The sequence below is a fragment of the Furipterus horrens genome, unplaced genomic scaffold (assembly GCF_987537825.1).
Source record: "Furipterus horrens unplaced genomic scaffold, mFurHor1.1.pri manual_scaffold_3, whole genome shotgun sequence".
Lineage (NCBI taxonomy): Eukaryota > Metazoa > Chordata > Mammalia > Chiroptera > Furipteridae > Furipterus > Furipterus horrens.
The window spans coordinates 1,894,760-1,914,986 of record NW_028327173.1 but is presented as its reverse complement, the minus strand read 5'-3'; the positions used below and the strand labels follow the sequence as shown (position 1 = coordinate 1,914,986).

General features: G+C 64.7%; 2 protein-coding genes across 2 annotated transcripts in view; one reads left to right on the top strand and one right to left on the bottom strand.

Moving 5' to 3' along the window:
- Positions 1 to 5: 5 nt before the first annotated feature.
- On the bottom strand, positions 6 to 10,107 carry DFFB (DNA fragmentation factor subunit beta). The gene is made up of 9 exons (XM_090268495.1): positions 9,871 to 10,107; positions 7,292 to 7,425; positions 6,876 to 6,892; positions 5,621 to 5,633; positions 5,242 to 5,465; positions 4,385 to 4,464; positions 3,187 to 3,357; positions 2,371 to 2,471; positions 6 to 243 (listed from the first exon to the last, which is right to left on the bottom strand). The coding sequence occupies exons 1-9, from the start codon at positions 9,991 to 9,993 to the stop codon at positions 9 to 11; spliced, it is 1,098 nt and encodes a 365-aa protein (XP_090124621.1). The 5' UTR covers positions 9,994 to 10,107; the 3' UTR covers positions 6 to 8.
- Positions 10,108 to 10,278: 171 nt separating this feature from the next.
- Positions 10,279 to 20,227, top strand: part of CEP104 (centrosomal protein 104) — a 28,272-nt gene continuing 18,323 nt past the window's right edge. Inside the window, exons 1-5 of the mRNA XM_090268493.1 lie at positions 10,279 to 10,508; positions 14,809 to 14,938; positions 18,577 to 18,750; positions 18,992 to 19,130; positions 19,927 to 19,989. Of these exons, the coding sequence (XP_090124619.1) occupies positions 14,826 to 14,938; positions 18,577 to 18,750; positions 18,992 to 19,130; positions 19,927 to 19,989 (489 nt within the window). The 5' untranslated portion in view covers positions 10,279 to 10,508; positions 14,809 to 14,825. The remainder of the gene's footprint in view (positions 10,509 to 14,808; positions 14,939 to 18,576; positions 18,751 to 18,991; positions 19,131 to 19,926; positions 19,990 to 20,227) is intronic.

The following is a 20,227-nucleotide window of genomic DNA, read 5'->3' as shown; positions in this document are numbered from 1 at the left end:
TGCCCAAATCACGGGCGCTTGCGAGCCGCCCGCTTCCTCCTGGGCTTCCTCTGCGGCCTGTAGACCCTGCGAGGGTCACAGCTGAGCCCGTGGGTGGTTTTCTTGTGGCAGGCGACATGCACCAGCTTCAGGTTCTCAGAGGTGAAGAGCAGGCTGTAGAAGTACTCCCAGTCTATTTGCCGTCCGTTCTGTCCCTCTGTCGCCTCCGCCAGGGTGGGGATGATGGTGCGCTTCTTTTCTATTCTGCGAAATGAGGGGAGAGATGGCCGTTCCCCAACGCTGCCACCCCGGAGGCCCGGGCCTGCTGAACCCCAGACGCGGGGCACACACAGCTGCTGCTCGGTCGTAGCGACAACATGGAACGGTGACCGGCCGCTTACAGGAAAAGCAAGTGGGAAACTTAAGGCTTCCAAAGAAACCACACTTGGCAACAACCCAGGAGCAGGTGGCAGGACAGGAAAAGACTCAGGTGCTGCTGGGGGAAGAGCGCTCGGGGACTGTCCTGCAGGCCCGTCTGCAGCGGCCTGGGGCAAGCCACCTGGCCTGTGTCGCTTGGACACCTGGGTGGGGAGTGTCCTTTAAACAGTGAAAAGCACACAGGAAAAAACGGGAGTCAACCCTCATCCTCACAGTCGCCAGCAACCTGGCCTACTTGCCTCCACGCTCTTATCTGTGTGTCCATTTACCAAACAATCACACGATCACACGCAAACATTTTTAAAGGAGAACCTTACCAATAAGCCCGGTCACCTCTGAGGACCACGTGGGCCTCGTCCCCTCGTCCCCCCAGAGATGACCACTGTTAAGGGTTTGATGTTTGTCCCTCCAGTCCTGACCTCAGACCCGCCCGCACACGTGTGTGCGTGTGGCCACTTCCATGGTCCTGCTGCCGCTCCGTGGAAACGTCACACTCTCACACACAGCACGAAGCCCGTGCAACCACAGGCAACAGTTTGCCAACGGCGCGGTGCGTGGAAAGGTCACGCCAGGCCCGGGCTGCTGGCCACGCAGTGCACCAGCCTGGCACAGACACGTTCCTCTCCCCTACGACACCTCAAAAGGTGAAATAAAAGGTCCCATCTTTTACAAAAATAAATTAAATAGTTGAGATCAAAAGAAAGAGGCCTCAACTGCCAGAAACAAACCCAGCTTTGGTCCACAGGGACCAGACCAGCGACACTCACGCAGGTCCCCGGGTCCCGCAGAGCACGGGCTGACACCCCACTGCAGCCACCACGGGGGGACTAGAGAAGCTGGGGGCGAGGTCCAGGGCTTTGGGGAGGAGGAAGGAAAAACCACAGGCCAATTACCAGTATAACCAGCCCCCCAAAACTCAGTACTTTCTGTGGGTGGTCTGGCGCTCATGCAGCTGTGCTCTGCTGGCGGGGCTGGAGCTGGCCCTTCCCCACCGCCGCTGCTCCGCCAGGAGGCCAGGCCAGCTCCCTCGAGGGGGGCGGCAGTGTCCAGAGAAGACAAGCCCCTGCGTGCAAGCGCTATCAGGCGTCCTGCCTGCTGGAGGCCCACGGCCAAGCTGCATCAGCGTGGGGACAGGGACACAGGGCGAGGACGCCGGGAGGGGAGGCTCACCGGGTGTCACAGGTGTGACCCTCTCGCACAGTCACCTGGAAATTCAGGACCCTCAGCTGACCTCTCGCGCAGGCCCGTGGGCGAGAAACTAACAGGCAGCTGTCCCAGCGCCACTGCACGCCCGGGGCCGTCTCTGCAGGGGCGCTTCCGCGGACGGGCCAGGGCACGCAGCTCGTGTCCAGGAGGCACGCGGAGAGTGAGCGCGGGACGCGGGCACCAGCGGCCTGCAGACCCCTCGCTCCACCTGCCGCTGCAGCCCGGGGCGCCCGGGACTGGAGGAAGGGGACCCCGGCCGTGACCAGGATGCCTCGGCTACTCTGAAAAACGCCTGATTGTGGGAAGGGAGTGAGCCATTTGACGGGCGCCTGGAGGTCTGTCATTGCAGGGCAGGGGCAGGGGGAACCGCACCCCAGGCGAGGGTCCCCTTAGAGCAACGCCGCGTTCCGTGTCTGCCCTTGTGAGGACGAGCTGCTGACCTGAAAACGAGGCCTGTGCTCATGCGGGTCGAGGCAGGCGCCCGGCCCCGGGAGCAGGCGCACTGACCACGGACCCCACGCCTGGAGGGGAGCAGGTGAGGGACACACGCGAGGCCACTGGGTGAGGCCCCGTGGCAAAGGACACGCACGCACATGCCAGCGGCAGAAGCACAGTGCGCGCCCCGCAGCCCCTTCCACCCAATGCCAGTCACTCTTTTGGGTGCAGACCGTGCAAGGTCCGCGCATGAAGCCCGCGGCAGCAGGTGGGGGGTCCCCAGGACAGGCCCTCCCGACGCCGGGGACTCACACGTGGTCCAGGTTCCAGGTGCTGAAGAGGACCCGGCTCTCCCTGTTGCCGTAGGGGTTGATGGAGTGTCTGGACGCACAGCCAGCCATGTCGAAAGGACCCTGCACCAAGAGGACAGGTGACGCCGCGAAGCGGGCCTCTTCCCCGGGAGTCTTGGGCCGCCTCCGTCACGCGTTATCTCCCCCAGCTCCGCAGGGCTGTGCTTGCCAGAGCCCCAGGTGCCATCGGCACTCCAGGCGGGACCACACCTGACAGGCACTGAGGCGGAGGCCAGAGGAGGCACCTGGGGAGGTGGTGCTCCCGAGAGTCACTCAGGTGTCCAGGACAAGCCTTCAGTGTCCACCCACACAGCCACTGCCATCCACCATGAGTCACGCTTAGCTGGCACCCAGCATGTCACAGCGGCCACAAACCCTAGAATCCCCGAGCTCTCTGTCACCTACAGAGCTAACCCAGGGGGACGAAACGCTCGCTTTCCAGGGGCTCCTGAGCGCCCCTTCTCTTACCAGCCCAGCCACAGGGACACCTTCCTGCCCTGACCCCCGGAGCCAAGGTACGCCCTCGCTCAGGCACCTATGCCCTCCCACCCACAGCGGCCGGCGTGCGCCCGGGAACGTGGCGGGAATGCGGGCTCCCGGGCCCTGCGGCTGGAGCACAAGCTCTGGGCGGCCCAGCAGCCCTCCCGCAGCCCCGGGGCCCGATGTGCTGCCCACGACCGGGAGCGGAGCCCGAGGCCGAGGGCGGGAGCCCCCCCCCCCCCTGTGGGAGGGCAGCGCAGCAGAGCCCGGAGGCCCGGGGACCGGGCACGCAGCTCACCTGGCAGGAGAACCAGCCTTCGGGCGTGCAGAGCCGGCTGCCGGCCGTGGCGCCCCTGTCGAAGTAGCAGCCGTTGTACTGCGCCGCCCGGAGCTTCTGGCCCATGGCGTCCACGACCCGCACGAACGCGTCCCGAGCCTCCACGCTCACCGCGGGCGTGTGCGAGCTCACCTGGACGACAACAAGGGCTCCGCTGAGGGCGGGTGCGTGGTGCCCTGCGCCGCAGTGCGGCTCCCGGCCAGCCCAGGCCACGGCCCCTGGGAGCCGGCACCCCGCGCAGCCCCGGGCGGGAGCGGAGCCACACGGGCCGTGGCTCTGCAGCCCCCGAAGTTTCTCTGCAGACGGAGCTTTCCCACAGTGGGGCCCCGACAAGCTCAGCCTCCGGAGCCCTGCCCCCCTCTCCATGGCCCTGGCGGCGGCTGCTCAAGAGACAGAGGAGGGCGGGCAAGGAGCACCCACAGAGCATCACCGCCCGCCTCCCTTACCACCCACTCAGGCACAGGAGACTGGCACCCATGGGTGACCCGGGTCATGCCGAGCACCAGAAGCCCCTTCCTGAGGAGCCCCAAAGCCAGCCTGCCCACGTGTCCTTCCGTAGATGGCAGGGGTGCACAGACCCCCGTGCCAAAGGGCCAGCACGCCGCCATCCTCCAGGCAGGGGCGAGCCCCTCTCCGCAGGCACCTGCGCTCCCCTCCCAGCTCCCTGCCTGGCGCCGCTTTGACAAAAGGAAGAGCAGAGACCACACGGAGCTCGGGCGCGAGGCTGGGATCCCCTGGGCGCGCTGAAGCCTCACGTCTGCCCCAGGCAGCGTCACACGTCCCCCAGAGGGACACTCAGAGCATCCCCTGCTTCCAGGGGTCAGACGACTGCGCTTGGCCCCGACAGAGGAAAAGGACTGCGTGGGGCGAGGCTGGCCTCTGCCACCGCGTGGCGTCCATCCGCAGACGGTGGGCCAGGAACAGGCGGGCTCACGTCCAAACTGGACGGCCTGATGAACATCGGGAAGCCGGCCCCACGCAAAACTCGCAGGGAGCATCCCACGCACGCAGGAGCCCCGTGCCCTGTGGGGCCCAAGTCCCACGCTGACCGTGCAGAGGAGCTCGGGAAGCCCCATCTGCAGGGCCAGCCGAGGCGGCCCCACCGCGACAGCGGAGCCGAGGCCCACCCGCGCCGCACCCGCACGTGAAGGCGGCCTACCTCCCTCAGGTAGCTCCGGATCCTGCTCTCACAGCTGAACCTCAGGTAGCTGGACTTGTTCTTAAACCGGGACTCCAGCCCTGCAGGCAGAGGCCAGGACAGACCCTCACTCCACGGCCGTCCTGGGGGGGTGGGGGTGGGGGCAGCAGCGGGGGCTGGGCAGCGGCACTGGGCTGCCTCGGGGAAACGCTCCGTGGGGGCTGAGGGAGGGGGACTCTGGACCACCAGGAGGCTCTCAGGCGCCTCCCAGGGGCTCCTGCCTGGGGCCACCTTTTCAAGACGGATGCTCCCCCAGGACTGCTTCCAGCTGACTTAGCGGGTCGGTCCCAAAGGTGGAAGCCAGCCAGGCGCCCACCGACGGACGCGTGGACACAGAAGCCGTGGGACGCTCAGCTTTGAAGAGGAAGCAGACCGACACCCACCACAGCACCCGGGGGGGGGGGGGGGGGGCCTGAAGACACTAAGCTCCATGACGTCAGCCAGTCGCAAAAAGATAAATAACGACTGTCCTTCTGTGAGGCCCCTGGAGGAGTCAGCCCCGCAGAGACAGAGTGGACGGTGTGCAGGGGCCGGTTAGCATTTCATGGGGACCGAGGTGCAGTGCAGGAAGATGGACGTTCCGGAGAGGACGGTGGTGGAGGCTGCCCCGCAGTGGGAATGTGCCTGAGCCCCCGAGCTGTGCCCTGGACGGGGGCAGGACGGTCAGCTGCATGTTCCGTGTCCTCTGCCACAGGCCTGGCTGCCTAGGGCCGCCGCCGAGCAGAGGGGCAGGCAGGTCCCTAGGGGACTGACAGGGAACCGGCCTGTCCCCGGTGTCCGACTCTGGGGACGCCCCCCGGCCCCGACCCCACAGGCACCTTCGAACCAGGGCGGGTCCTCGGCGCGCGTCTCGGCGGCGATGTTCTGGCTGATGGTGAGCAGGAGGTCGGCCAGCAGCCTCTGCCGCAGCGGGGCCTGCTCGTCCGACAGCAGCTGCCGGGCGGCCCGCACAACCCCCGCGTGCGGCCTGTGGAACACGCTGAGGAAGCGACTGATGTCGCTCACGTCTGCCGGCACGGGGGACAAAGGGGAGCCGTCAGTCCTCGGGGCGCCGCCTCGGGAAGGCACAGCACCCCCCGCGTCCAGCCCTGCTGGGTCGGAAGCTGCCGGCCTCGGCGCTGTCCTGGGCCCAGTGCCCACGCCTCGGGTGGGGTGAGGACCGGCGAGGAGACATGGGGACACCTTCGGAGAAGGGACGCCACCAAGCACACTGTTGCCCTTCCCCTGTCCCCTTGTCCGAAGGAAAACCCCCTTGTCTTTGGACCCCCCAGGAGGCCTCACTCCCAGGATCCCCGAGTCTCCCCCTCCCCCTCCTGCAGCCTTTCCACATGGGCCCAAAGCAGCAAGCCCCCGGGCAGGCTCTCCGGCCTGCCGAGGCCCTCGTGACCGCCTACGAACAGCCCAGCATCCAGGAGGCGAGAGCCTGCACCCAGAGGGGCGTCGGGACCTCAAGGCCGCTCTGCGCTTGAGAGCCGCCCCTGGGACCTGCCCTAACAGGAGAGAGAGGAGCCCCGTGGTCCCAGCAGCCGGTGTGGAAGGAGGTGACAGTCTTGGGCGCCTGCAGCGGCCGGGGAGCTTCTCAGACTTCACACCCGAAGTAGGAGGATAAAAAAGGGGCAGCGAGGCCTTCATCACAACGAAGGGCTCTGGCTCAGCGGAAGGCCCTCCCTCTCCGAGAGGGAGCGAGAGGACAAACTATCTGACACGAGGGTCATATCCACGCCGTTTTAGGAAAAAACTCAAAATCCGAAGTTAGGAAATAAAAAGCAATCAGAAAACGGACGAAAGACACAAAGAGACGTGCCACCAAAGAGGACACAGTCAGGCACTAACAACCGCGCAGGCAACGCGGGGACCGCAGCCGAGGCGTGCAGGGGGCCGCGGCGTCCCGGTCGTGTGCATGCGCTCCGTGACGTTCGCACAGCGACAAACCATGCAATGACACCCTTCTGAGACTGCCTGTGGGCAGCGGCAAGGGACCGTCACAAGGAAAGGGGGCCACGCCAGCAGCCCCCGGGGAAATGCAGACTAGGACACAGCGTCACCAGCACACGCCCCTCAGGGTGGCGCAGCCAGCGGCACCCAGCGGGAGCGGGACCTGAGCGGCTGCCTGGGACAGTGTGGTCGTCCCTTGGCTTTTCTGTAGCAGCTGTGCCGAGACCGGCTCTCCGTTCCCCACCCGTCCCCCAGACACGGCGCACAGCTCAGGGGGCTTCAGTCAGTCACACCGTTGTGTGACCCCCTCCACACTCAACCTCAGAACGTTTTCCTCCCCTAGAAGAGAAGGCCATCCGTGTAGCCATCACCCCCTCCCTCCCCAAACAAGCACGGATCGCTCTTCTGTCTGCAGACGTCCCTGCTCCGGACCCTCCACGGGGGCAGAATCGTAGCCCTGCGGGCCTTCGTGACGGGCTTCTTAGCGTGACACTTCCAGGACCAGCCGTGTTGTCACCCCGCTGAAGGCCCCTCCTGTCCATCGGTGAGCTCGGGTTCCTGCCACCTCCGGGCTGCTGTGCACACCCTGAGTGGCTGAGCGCGGTCACCTCTCCCGGACTCACCCCTGGGGGCAAACTGCCAAGCCACCTGGAGAGTGGCCCCTAGCTTCCGGCACCCACAGACCCACCCGCGGCGGCGGCACTGTCTTAGGTCCCACCGGCAGGGAAGGGGCTCCCTTTCTCCGTCCTCCCAGTGGTGCAAGGTGCAGTCTCTCCGTGGGTGTCACCTGCGTGGCCCCGAGGGCTAATGCTGTGGAGTCCCCGTTGGCGTGCTTGGTGACCATCTGAGTGTCCTCCGGGGAGGGATGGCTACAGGCCCTGTCCCTCGGCACCCCAGGCCCGCCGGGTCCCCGTCCCTCCCCCAGGGCCCGACCACTTACAGCCCAGCCAGGTCTGGCCCTCCGCAAGCAGCACGAGCTCCGAGTTGTCGGGCACACTCCAGAAGTAACCTCCAGTCAGCTCCGTGCCATCTTCGTAGAGGCACAGGCGGGAGCCGGGCACAGGCAGCTGGGGAGGGGACAGAGAGAGGGTAGGGCGCTCACTTACCCGCCCCAGAGAGGCAGCAGCAGGCCTCCACGCGCAGCCCTCACGAAGAACAAGGACAAACTGTGTTTCAAAGAATCACGCTCAACCGGCCACCTGCTCTACAGCAGAACAGGCAGCAGGGACAGCACGTGTGAAGAATCGGGCTGGAACGAGGGCGCCCACCACGGGTTGTTCTAAAGCATGAAGTCACGCCAAGGCACACACAGCGGCCACCGCTTTGTGGGGTGCAGGACGCGGGCCCTATCCCGCGGCTCCCCAGGGCACTGAGAATCCGAGCCTGTTTCCAGAAAGGACGTGTGACTGCTGCCACCAGACTGGTAAACATGCGACAGCGCAGGTCCCCAAGGAGATGGCAGGGGCTTTGACCACAGAATGGTGACAAGCGTACGGGGCCTGCATCACAGGCCGCAGTCAGGCATTTACAAAGAAGGCGGCAGCCATGAGCAGGGGCAGGCCACGCGGTCTGCACGGAGGCTGGGAACTCCTCGCGGGTTGGAAGAGAACCGCGCGGTTCTGCATGGAGAGCTGGAGACCACCGCAGCGCGACGGGGGCGGACCCTCCCCGCCGAGGCCCCGCAGCGATCGGGAGCTGCCGGGAAAGCTGACTGCGTCTGGGAAGCAGGGAACCAGCACCTCTGACTTCTCTACAGCCAGCCTGGTTTGGCCGGGGCGGGAGAACTAGTGTTTGCGGGCGTCTTAAAGAAGATAAGACTTCACGGCAGAAACCTGCCATTGATCTCAATCTGTATCACCTTTAGATAAACAATTCCTTTTCTTTTCACCAGACTGCAGTGCTAAGGGTTATGCTCCTGGCGGCGGGCAGTCGGGCCCCTCATCACTGAGCAGCGCATGGCTTCTGTTTCAATCGGGGCCGCCCAGGGGTTCTGTTTCCAACGCACCCCACTGATGAGGGCACGTTGCCTGACAGGTGACGGGACCCACGGGCTCCACGTGCTTCTCGTCTCCCGGGCGTTGGTTAATTAGGGAGAACATCTTACTGAAAATGGCGCATGCATGGCCTCTGTACAAGTGACCAGCACACGGGACTGCTCACATGTGGAGGTTTGGCTCCCTGTTGCTCCACGTCGGTGAGTTTTGTGAATTTTTATGGCCATGCCTGTCCCAGCCCCGCCCCGCGGTGTTACACACCCAGCGCCGGTCTAGGCCCAGCCACGGAAACACATCCTCTAAGAGTAAGGAAAACGGGTGAGAGAACTACAACACTCGGAGCCCTTCATTCCGCACAAGGGGAAACTGAGTCCCGGGGAGGCCAAGCGGCTGTGCCGTGCACAGGAAACAGGGTCCCCGAATGTCAAGCCACAGTGGCTGCATCCCCCTCACAAGCGCCCTGCGCCCTGCGCTCTTCCCCGGGCGGAGGGGCTGGAGGAAGAAGTTGCCAGCTCCAGGGGTCTCCAGGGGCTAATGGTGAGGAAACGGCGGTCCCTAGAGTGCCCCCCCACCTCCCACACTCGCACCTTGGAAGGCAGCCCCCGCTGTTCTCCCCAAGTTCTCCTGAGCCCAGCAAAGCCTCCGCTACCGCTGCCTGCGGAGACCGGCACCTCCGCGAGCCCCAGGGGCCCCGAGCCCAGGACCCAAGTTCCGCCAGCTCTGCAGCACCCTGCACGCCCTCCTGTCCCTGAAACGAAGCCGTTCGCACCCGACTCCCGGGGTTTTGTCGTGGGCCCTGTGACAGCCCACGTGGGGAGCCCAAGCGGGGCGGCCCAGCTTCTCCGCCCTGGGACGGATGTGGGCAGTCCCCGCCTCACGGGGCACCTGTCAGGACTCGGGGACTGGGCTGATGGTGACAGATGACGGCTCAGACTGTCCCATCCCACCCAGAGACTCCCAGCGAGCTCCCGCGGCTACCCTCGCCCCTGCCCGGGACCTGCGAGTGGAGGCTGCCGGGCCCGACAACGCCGCGCCTGGAAGTGGGGGCCCCGGCCCCTGGATCCCGCCGCGCCTGGAAGTGGAGGCCTCCGACCCCCCGATCCCGCCGCGCCTGGAAGTGGGGGCACCTGATCCCCCGATCTTGCCGCACCCGGAAGCGGAGGCACCGGGCCCCTGACCCCCGGCCTCTGCGCCCTGATCCCCCGATCCCGCCGCGCCTGGAAGTGGAGGCCTCCGACCCCCCGATCCCGCCGCGCCTGGAAGTGGAGGCCTCTGACAACTGGATCCCGCCGCACCTGGAAGTGGGGGCACCTGATCCCCCGATCTTGCCGCACCCGGAAGCGGAGGCACCGGGCCCCTGACCCCCGGCCTCTGCGCCCTGATCCCCCGATCCCGCCGCACCTGGAAGAGGAGGCCCCCGATCCCCCGATCCCGCCGCACCTGGAAGTGGAGGCCCCCGACCCCCCGATCCCGCCGCACCTGGAAGAGGAGGCCCCCGACCCCCCGATCCCGCCTCACCTGGAAGTGGAAGCACCCCTTCCGCAGCACCTCCTGGCAGCTCCTCCCCGCTACCCCGAACTTCTGCCGGCTGTGCAGGGCTCGCAACTTGAACGTCTTGGGCTTCCGGGACACAGACGACATCCTCAGGGCTCCGGCCCCACGGGCAGCACCAGCTGGCGCGTCCTCACCCGGGCGGCAGGGCCGCGTGCGCGTGGACTCGGCGGAGGAGGAGAAGGCCGCGCGCCGCCCCCGGAACTACACTACCCAGAAGGCCGGGGACGGGGAGGCGCGGCCCCGCCCCGTGCGCGTGCGCCGGGCCCCGGAGACTCCGTTACCCAGAAGGCCCGGGAAGCGCAGGCGCGGTCCCGGCTCGTGCGCAGGCGCGGCGCGGCGGGGCGGGGTCGCGCAGGCGCGGAGGCGGGGTCCGGCGCGGTCTGGTTGTCATGAGAGCGGCGGCCGCGGCCCGAGCGCTGGGCATAGGCGGCTGGGGCTGCTCCTCCGCGGCCTCCGCCGCTGCGGCTCCGGGGTGCGGGCGGGCCCGGGGCTGCGCAGGCGGCGCTCCCTGAGTCCCGCCGGAGGCACGGCGCTGCGGGCGTGAGCGGAAGGCCCCGGGGGACGTGCGGGAGCCGAGGTCCGGCGGCCTGCCCTCCTGACAGGTACCCGGACTGGCCGGGGGCACGGAGGCCGAGCGGGCTTCCAGCCCGGGCTTGCGGGGCTGGGGGCGGACCTGGGCCGCGGGGTGAGCGGGCGGGCCGCTAGCCGGGCTCGCGGGGCGTGGGACGGCGCACCGGCGCGGGGCGCCTGCGCTGGGAGCCTTGGGTCCCGACCGCGAGGCTGGACGCACGGCCGCGGGTGGCCGGGACCGCGTGGGTGGCCAGCGCGCGTCAGGCAGGCCACTCCGCCCCGTGGTCACGTCGCGCCTCCAGCCCCAGGGGTCCTCAGAGGCACGCGCAGCCCCTCGGAGCCCTCGGCCCGACCCCGTCGGTTGTGTCACGGCTGCGTTTTCTCAGAGGAAAGTGGGAACGAGTCTCCCCGCCCAGTCTGGTCACGAGGGGCTCAGGGGCTGCCGGAATGTTTCAGCCTCACGCGTGGAAGCCAGTAGCCCCGATACGCAGCGAAGAGCCGGCTTCGGGGAAGGAACCCGTCCGGGGGCCGCATTTCCCCGCGGCGGCGGCAGCCCGCGCAATGCGCGCCCTTGGGGACACCTGAGGCCCGGCGCCGGTGGGCACCCCGCGGGCTTTGTTCCTCCCCAAAATGCAGTGGCGACTTTTACGGAGCTTCGCAGCGGCACCCCAATATCTCCTGTTCCTCTTGAAGGTGTCCACGAGGGGACCCCGGCGTACAGGGCGGAAGGGCTTGGGAAGGGGGTGGCCAGAGCCGAGTTCCTTCCCGACCCCGCGCTGAGGTCGCGTCCGCTGTGCGTGACGCTTCTCCTCCCCGGTCCCGGGCGGCGCATTTCGCGTGGAATTTACTGGCGCACCGGCCCGTCCTCTGTGGGAGTGAAAGGTCCCCTTGTTCGGTCCCAGCGCCGTCGCAGGGGGTGTTGGAGCCCGACCGCCTGACCCACTAGGGACGCACCCTGCCGCGGGCTGGCTAGCGGGGTGACCCTGGGCATGGGCCTCGCTGTGCCTCGGCTTCCTGGTCTGTAAACTGGGGGGCAGCTGGACCTGTGCCCATTGTCAGGAGGGTGTGACTTTGTGTCCGGTGTGAGGCCAGCCGCCGGCACACTGAGTGCACTCAGCCGTGCCCGCAGCAGTCACGCGTGCCGGCCGTACGAGTGAGTGCACACGCGTGGGGCAGTGGGCGCAGGATCTCAGGTCAGCCACACCCGGGATCTGCGGTCCCGCTCAGCTGGGACGGATCTCAGATCAGCCACACCCGGGTCTGCGGTCCCGCTCAGCTGGGACGGATCTCAGGTCAGCCACACCCGGGATCTGCGGTCCGGCTCAGCTGGGACGGATCTCAGGTCAGCCACACCCGGGATCTGCGGTCCCGCTCAGCTGGGACGGATCTCAGGTCAGCCACACCCGGGATCTGCGGTCCCGCTCAGCTGGGACGGATCTCAGGTCAGCCACACCCGGGATCTGCGGTCCCGCTCAGCTGGGACGGATCTCAGGTCAGCCACACGCGGGATCTGCGGTCCCGCTCAGCTGGGACGGATCTCAGGTCAGCCACACCCGGGATCTGCGGTCCCGCTCAGCTGGGACGCATCTCAGGTCAGCCACACCCGGTCTGCGGTCCGGCTCAGCTGGGACTTCGGCAGCTGCCTGCTGTTTTCAGGATGGGCTGGGAGGTCGCAGGTGCTGCTCGTGGAGACGGTGGAAGGGCGTGGGCTTTCAGAGCAGAGGAAAGTGGCTTTGCTCTCAGGCAGGGCTTCAGCCCTTGTGACAGAGTGAGGGCTGGGGCAGCTTGTCAGGTCAGCACAGTTGGCCCTGCCACCCTGGACAAAGGGCCCCTTGGGGGTTCTGAGTTAGGACAGGGATGGCGAGGACCCTCCAGGCTTGAGCGGGGTTCGTGGGGTGGCAGCACGGGAGCAGTGGGCGGGGCGGGGCTCCTGGCAGGGGGACCTGGCAGTTGGTGTCCAGGAAGGACAGTGGGACCGAGAAGGGGGGAGGTGCCCGCCTCTGGGCACCCGGCAGGCGGGGAGGGGAGGTCAAGGGAAAGGAGGCCGGCTGACCACCTGAGCACGTGGGGGCCGCTGCAGGCTCTGCGAGGACCAGTTCCGTTCCTGGAACACGGGCGGAGCTGTGCCCCCTGCAGTGGTCAGATCACGCATGTCCCTTTTTGGTGGCTGCTTTTCATTGTTTTCTGGGCTGGCTTAGTCTCCCTCTCTGTACCGCATTGTGGCGGTGTGCAGTGAGCTCTGCGTGCAAACCATCATACCTGGGGTCTTTAACAGTGGTTCGTTGTTCTGTGTTTAAGGCTTTGTTCATGCCTTCCAAGAAGCATCAGCAGGTGCCAGGCAGTAATTGGTTTGTCGACGTGGTCCTCTTCCGGGTCTCGTGCAAGTTAAGATCAGGAGCGTGCGTCCCGCGTGTTAAAATAAGCGATCCCGTGGGGATACGTTTACGTGCCCCCTCCTACTGACAATTTCACGTAATAGTGTGCCCAACCCCAGAGAACTTTCTGCAGAATTTGTTTTAAACTTTATTTTATTTTTTTGAGAAAAGGGAAGGGAGGGAGAGAGAGAGAAACATCGACATGAGAGGGAAACATTGATTAGCTGCCTCTCACACGCCCCCAACCAGGGACCAAGCTCGGAACCCAGGCCTGTGCCCTGACAGGGAGTCGAAACGGCGACCTTTCAGTCCACGGAAGAACGCCCAACCCACTGAGCCCCGCCTGCCAGGGCCCTGGAGAATTCTCAGTCCCCTGTTTGAACGAGGACTGTTTTATTTGCGGGTACCTGACTCTGACTCAGCTTGGCCCAGTGAGGGGGAATCTGAGGGGCTTAGTGGCTCAAGCATCCCGACGTCCCTGCGTGGTTGGGGCTTTAAGTGCGGCTGGTCTGAGGCTCCCAAGGCGGCCTGCTCCGTGGCAGGACCTGCCCGCTGGTGGCCGCCAGCAGCCCCAGTCACAGCAGGAAGGAACCTTCTCTTTCCCGGTAGCCCCAGCAAAGTCCTGCGATTGCGTGGCGTTGGCCCTCTGCGGGTCCTGCTGTCCTGGCCCTGTCCCGGGACCCGTTCCCGAGGGGGGGGGTGGAGCCCGTGGACTGACCGAGCCCGGGCCAAGTGGCCACCGCAGGCTGAGAGCCGAGGGGTGCCGCGTGGGTGCTCAGCCCCCCGGGTCCCCCACGGACGCGAGCTGTGGTGGAGAAGCTGCTTTTGAAGCCAGACAGGACGGACGACGCCACGTGACACCACATAACTGCGGGCAAAGTCCAGCGCGGTAGGAATCACGGCAGAGCCCCGGCCAGGGTTCGGTCCCCGGTCAGGGCGCGTGGGAGAGGCAGCCGTCGCGGTCTCTCCCTCTCGGCCCCCCTCCCCCCCCCCCCCCCAGAATCACTAGCGTGCCCTTGGGCGAGATTAAGGGGAAGAGTCAGGGCGTAGAAAGTGCGTTCAGCCTGTGTACCCCTGAGTGTCACCGCGGGGTCGGTCCCCCAGCCAGGCCCCGCGGGTCCGTCTGTGGCCCGCTCTGCCGCCCCCGGCCGTGCGTTTGCATTTAGCCGTTCTGCTGTTGCTTAAAGGGTCCCCTTTCTCCCTGATTTTTGTACGACTTATTGACATACAGGTTGTGTTAGTTTCTTAACTACTGTAATGTAAAAAAGAAAACAAAACAACTTTGTATCTTATCCAAAAGCATGTCTGTCAGAACGAAGCACCAAAACTGGATGGCTTAGAACAACGTATTCCCAAGGCTACAAGTCCCGAATCCAGGTGTCAGCAGGGCTGTGCTCTCCAAAGGCGCCAGGGAGGGTGCCCCTTCCCCCCGCCCCTGCCAGCTCCAGTGCTCTGCGGCCCCCGCTGGTGCTCCTTGACGGGGAGGTGCACCGCCCCAGGGGCTCTGCTGCTGTCACAGGGCTGCCTCTCAGTGAGAGCGGGCCCGTGTGTCTTCTTACGGGGACCCAGTCATCTGGGAGTGGGGCTGCCCTGCTCCAGTAGGTCCTCATTTTAACTTCTATCGCATCTACATATGTCCTGTTTCTAAATCAGATCACACTCACAGGAGGACCTCAGGTTTTGGGGGGGACACAGCTCAGCCCCCTACACTGGTTCAGGCTTTTTAGACGCGTATTTGGGAGAAGTTAAAACAGCTTAAGTGACACGGTAAGTAGAAGCATAAGCTCCTGTAAAGAAGTGCTTGACAACAAAACGAGGTCTTTCGGCGCCACGGAAAACCTGCGAGCGTTGCGGCCCCCTCTGTGTGTGAGCGAGGCGCGGAGCCAGGTCCTGGTGGGAGAGCGCTGTCGTGGTGCTCAGTCCTTGACCTTGAAGGCGTGTCTCCTGCTCTTCCCAGCAGCCCCAGCGCACACGATGCCCCACAAGATCGGGTTCGTCGTCGTCAGCTCGTCTGGGCAGGAGGACGGCTTCAGCGCCCGGGAGCTCATGGTCCACGCGCCCACCGTCAGCGGCTGGAGGTCACCCAGGTGGGCGGACGCGGGGCCTGGGGGGGCGGGCGGGGCCTTCTGTTCTCGCTCTGTCCTTGGCCACGGCTGCAGCTTCCCCGTCTGGTTCCGTGACGCGTTTTCTTCCTTCTGCTTCTGTGTTTAAAGAAAATTGGTGGGCCTTTTTCCCTCATAACATTAGCCCGTGCTCAGTTAAGAAACGTGCCAATAGAAAAGAGGAGAAGGGAGACAGTCCCCCCCACCCGCCCCCGTGTTGAGCCGTGTCCCCTCCGTCCTCCGGGGCTTGCTCGGCGTCTGGTGTCCATGCAGATCCGTGTGTGCAGGCGGCTCGGTGTCACGGCCGCGCTCCTGGGCTCAGGCGTTGCAGCTCACGGTTCTTACATGGCGCTGGGCTTGTCTTGAATGCCTCCTGTGCACCGTTCCGGAAGGCCCGTGGCCGGAGCGATGCAGTCCTAGTCAGGATGTTTCTGCACAGTGAGTCCCCCCGGGAGGTCTTCATTGTTCGACGGAGGTGGGGCCGTCGTGCTGAGCAGCCCGTGTGCCGGTCGGGCCCATGCGCTGCTGGCTGTGGTCGGTTGGTCCCCGAGGCCACGCCCCCCCCCCCGAAAAACCCGGCACCCCCTCAGTGCCCCTGCTCCTCGTGACTGTGTATCAGTCTAGATTCCATTACACACCTGTGACTTGTTTTTACCCACTTCTACTGCCGAGGAGTTGAATATAGATCCTGTTTAAAATGAAGAAGTGTTTTTCTGTGGGCATTTTTTGCGGGAACCCAGCCAGGCCGACTCCCGTTCCCTGCCTGGGTTTGGGAAGAGCTGAGAAATGAAACGGGAGGAAAGCCAGTGGGGACGGAGCAGCCCCTTTGCTGCTGGTGAGGCTGATCCTGGGCAGCCAGGGCTTTGGCTGCAGCGCGGAAGTATCGCAGGACTGAGCCGCCACGGCCCTCGCCGCTCACCTGCCTCCCAGCCAGCCTCCCCGGGGCAGCGGGCCAGGGGAGCAGGGGGGGCCCACCATGCTGGCAGTGCCCCCACAACCGGTCAGCCCAGTCCTGCCTCCTGGGCCACGAGCCCGGCAAACGCACCTCCACGCCACCCCCGCCCCGCAGCTCCCTCCGCAGAGGCCCTCCACGCTCATCGCGCTGGGCCGGTGTCTCTGGTTTATGGGCACTCCAGCCCACAGACAAGGCCTGGCTCGGTCGTGTGTGTGTGTGCGTGTGTGTGTGACTAAGGCGGTTCTGTGCACTAGTGTGGTGGCATTTATTTCAGGGCCCAGCCCGCCCTCGTCTGAGCCATGAGCTTTCGGACCTCAGCCCAGGAGCAGGGACGCCACGCAGGCCCAGAGCGGTCCCTGAGGTCAGGCCCAGCGCTGCCCGGCCCCACGGGAGAGTCGGGCTCCGTTAGCCCAGGTTATGGGGCGGTGCTTGGGCTCCCAGAGATACCGCCCTTGGGGGAGGGCAGCTCGGGTCCTGCCTGGGCACAGGGCAGTCCCTCCAGTGCCACCTGGGAACTGAAGAGCCTGGCGTCTGCAGAGGGCCAGGGGCTTCTCTGAGGCCGCAGCAAGTCCTCGCTGCAGCGAGAGCCCGGGCACGAACCTCTGTTCGCCGAATCCTTACTCAGAAGTCCCGAGTGTCAGCTCCTCTCGGAGGGTGGGTGTCTGTTTCGTTTCACAGCCGGCGGGGAGGGTAGTTTCGCTTCATCCGTAAGCTGTGTGACCTGCATTTGAACAGCTAAATCATAGAGTTTTTAAAAGCATTTTTTAAATTACACAATTTCAAATTTTTGCTAGTTGTCTTTGTTTTCTTTAAACAGTCTTGGAGGTTTGTTTTGTTTGTTCGTTATGACAAAGGTTCCTTTCACCGCAGATGACTGAGAGTCCCTGTGTGTGGAGTGACCTCACCACACAGTGTGCCCTGCAGTCGAGACAGTGAGTGTCTTCAGCGTCCATGGCGGCGCTTGACTGACAGGAGGGGCAGAGCGTGTGTGTCCCAGGTGGCTCGGGCCCCGTGCCCACTGGCTGCCCTCCTTCCCGCACGTGCCTCTTACAACCTTGTGCTCTGGGCGCTCGGTCAGGAAAGGCCGGGCGGGGCACCCACAGGATCCGCGTCCGTCCTTCCGATCCGCCCGTGGCCACCAGCCCCGTGTTCTCGCCTGACCGGCCCATGCCCTTGTCCCTCACAGTTACACACAGTAGCTCCCCTTGGAGGCGCTTTCAGTGACCCACGGTTCAACCATAGGACAGAACTATTTACATGGAAAATCCCAGAAGTAAGCGGTTTACACGTTTTAAATTCTATGTGATTCTGAGTCGTGTGATGAAACCTCAAGCTGTCCCGCCTGGATGTGCATCATCCTTCTGTCCAGCATCCCCATGCTGTAGACACTCCCCACCCATCAGTCACTCAGCAGCCACCTCGGTGACCAGAGGCCCTGCCACGGCATCTCAGCGCCGTGTCCAGTCACCCTGGCCGTCCCCGAACATCCCCATGCTGGCCGGTCGGACGCGCCGAGAGGAGCCGTGGCGGGCATCCCGCGAGTGAGAGGAGAAAGTTCTCCACTTAAGAAGGACAACAGCCCCGTGCTGGGGTTGCTAAGACCCTCAGTAAGAGCGCACCTTCTGTCCGTGAAATTGCGGAGACGGAAGACACCCGGCTGCTTTGCTGTCCCGTGTCGGGCCGCAGGAGTCCGGCCACGGCGCGTGACCAGAGCGCAGTTAGGGTGGCAGAAGCAGTAGGCGCGCGGGTGGGGGACGGAGCAGAGAGCGTGTCCCGGCGGACAGCGCATGCTTCCCGGAAAGCACTTCGCTCTGTGAGGACTTCAGCAGGGGCCCCAGTGACGTCACTTCATCAAAATGGGTTGTTGAAACTGTTCCGTCTTGTCCTGGTGACTGTTCTCCTCCTGGGCCTGATGTGTAAGCACATTTCATCCCAGGTGTGTGGGTACGGGGGAAACACAGACCCTACAGGTTCCGTGCTCCCCATAACTGTAGAGGTGCCCCAGATTCACGTCCATTCAGTGCCACCCCCCCTGCTGTCCCCTGAGGGCAGCTGGCCAGGGGCCGTGGGGGGCGGAGGCCTGCTCATCCTGCAGAAGCCCGGGGTGGGCTGCGCCGTCCATGCGGTGCTTCCAGCTCTCTGGGCAGTGACGCGGCACAGTGAGCCCCAAACGAGAAGCGGCAGAGCTCAGGCCCAAGGGTGTGGCCACGGCCGTGGCTGTGGGCCCCGCATGGAAGACGGCGGGTCCCCCGTGTGCGGAGCCCGCGGCGGGTGCAGTGCACACTGCCAGCTACTGCTGGCGCATAGCAGGGTCCCGTGAGCCGGGGCTCCCCGCGGTGTGGGGGTTGCTGTGGGCGTCCTGGGCTGCACCTCGCCTCCTGTACAGCCTCTCACGCTGCATGTGTGTGTCCCGTGACGCACTGCAGGCTTCACAGCAAACCCGTCCCGGCTGCCCCGGTGCCGCGCACTGTGTGGCGGGCAGGTCAGGCCCAGTCCTGACTCCAAGCTTGCGGTCCCCCATGAGGAGTGGGGAGGGCAAGAGGTGTCCTGGTCCCCTGAGGTCCTGTCCCTGAGGACCGGGGCTGCGAGGGCGCTGGGGGAGTGCGCGCCCCAGGGGAGAGCGGGCGCCCGGCGTCGTGCGGAAAACCAGAGGCGCATCTGCTTGCAGGTTTTGCCAGTTCCCGCAAGAGATCGTGGTGCAGATGGTGGAGAGATGCCGCGTGAGGAAGCTGCAGCTGCTGGCCCACCAGTACATGATCCCCAGCAAGGTCGAGTTCTTCATCAGCGAGAGCCTGCCCGAGTACCTCGCCCCGCACCAGGCCGAGCGGTTCCGCAGGCTCGGGTAAGGAGGGGCGGAGCGAACCCCGGCCTCCGGGAGCCCTTCCCCTCGGCCCCCGGCCCCCCGGAGTGCTGTGAGCCGGCAGCTTCGCCCACCGCGTGGAGCGGAGCCTGCGGGGTTCAGCGCCTGGGCCCCCGCCTTGCCCTGGGCCCCCGAGGCCTCGCGTTCATGTCCGTCCAGCGCGTTGCGCAAGGACAGGGGCACCCATGCCTGTCAGCGTGTGTCTGGGTTGCGTCCCCCTCAGCTACGTGTCTCTCTGCGACAACGAGAAGACGGGCTGCAAAGCCCGGGAGCTGAAGTCGGTGTACGTGGACGCAGTGGGACAGTTTCTGAAACTGATTTTCCACGAAAACCACGCCAACAAGTACAACATCTACAACCAGGTGAGACCCTCGCCTTCCCCGTGGACGACTCCCAGCTCTTTGTGGGGCCCTGTGTCCTGTGTCTTTTCACACCTTCCTCAAGGTGACGTCTCTCGTGGAGGGATGGCACGTTCCTCTGGGGGCAGCAGCCCACCCAGCAGTGGCCTGGCTAATCCCGCCCAGGGAGACGGAGGAGCCCAGGGCAGGCTGGCTCTCTGAGAGCTGGGGGGCGGCTCCCCACCCTGCACTTCCTGCACACGCCTCTCCCCGCGTGTTCCCACCAGTCACATCCCGGGTGGTTCCTGGTTCAGCTACAGGCGTAGAAGGGGGCCCCTCCTCCTCAGGAGAGAATCTTCTTAGACCGAGCTGTGGTCATGCCGGTGTGACCCATGCTTGACCTCTAGCGGATGGTTCCAGGAGGCCGTGTGGAAAGAGGTTTTGCCCTGGCCGGTGTGGCTCGTCTTGTGGGAATGCCCCACAAAGCAAAAGGCCACGGGTTCAGTCCCTGGCTGGGCCACACATGAGAGGCAGCCTGTTGCTGTCTCTCTCTGTCCCCGCCTCCCCCGTCCACTCTTTCTAAAATCAATAAGCATGTCCTTGGGTGGGAATTTTTAAAAAACTGGGAGCTTTTTAGCTGTTACACATAACCACTTGCTTCAACATTAGAATTATCACTGTGTATAATTTATAGCAGCCCTTATTAATAACTCTGCACATGAGCACATTTCAGTTAGCGCTCTGGATGGCAGGCTGTTACAAAGGGTTCATGTTGTTGGAGACCTCCTGAACCTAATTGCTGCCGGTTGGACTCTCGTAGGTCGCGCTGGTTGCGATAAACATCATCGGAGACCCTGCGGACTTTGGTGACGAAAGCAACCTCGTAAGTCTGGGAAGTGTCCCTTCTAAGGGAGGGAACTTATTTCTGCCAGGGCGGAAGCCTTTATTTCTGTCACAGAAGGTGTCTTAACATCTTTGTGAAATTGGCTGAAGAGGAATTATTAAACTTCTTAAAAATTTTTTAAAGATTTTATTTACTTATTTTAGAGAGAGGGGAAGGGAGGGAGAAAGAGACAGAGAGAAACATCCATGTGTGGCTGCCTCTCTCAAGCTCCCAACTG

What these genes read in the sequence shown, in the direction of transcription:
- DFFB (XM_090268495.1), bottom strand. Translation starts at nt 9,993, where the DNA reads ATGTCGTCTGTGTCCCGGAAGCCCAAGACGTTCAAGTTGCGAGCCCTG. An exon ending in TCCGGAGCTACCTGAGGGAG is followed by an intron (nt 3,358 to 4,384) that starts GTAGGCCGCCTT and finishes GTTGTCGTCCAG; the next exon opens with GTGAGCTCGCACACGCCCGC. An exon ending in ACCTGGAACCTGGACCACGT is followed by an intron (nt 244 to 2,370) that starts GTGAGTCCCCGG and finishes CTCATTTCGCAG; the next exon opens with AATAGAAAAGAAGCGCACCA.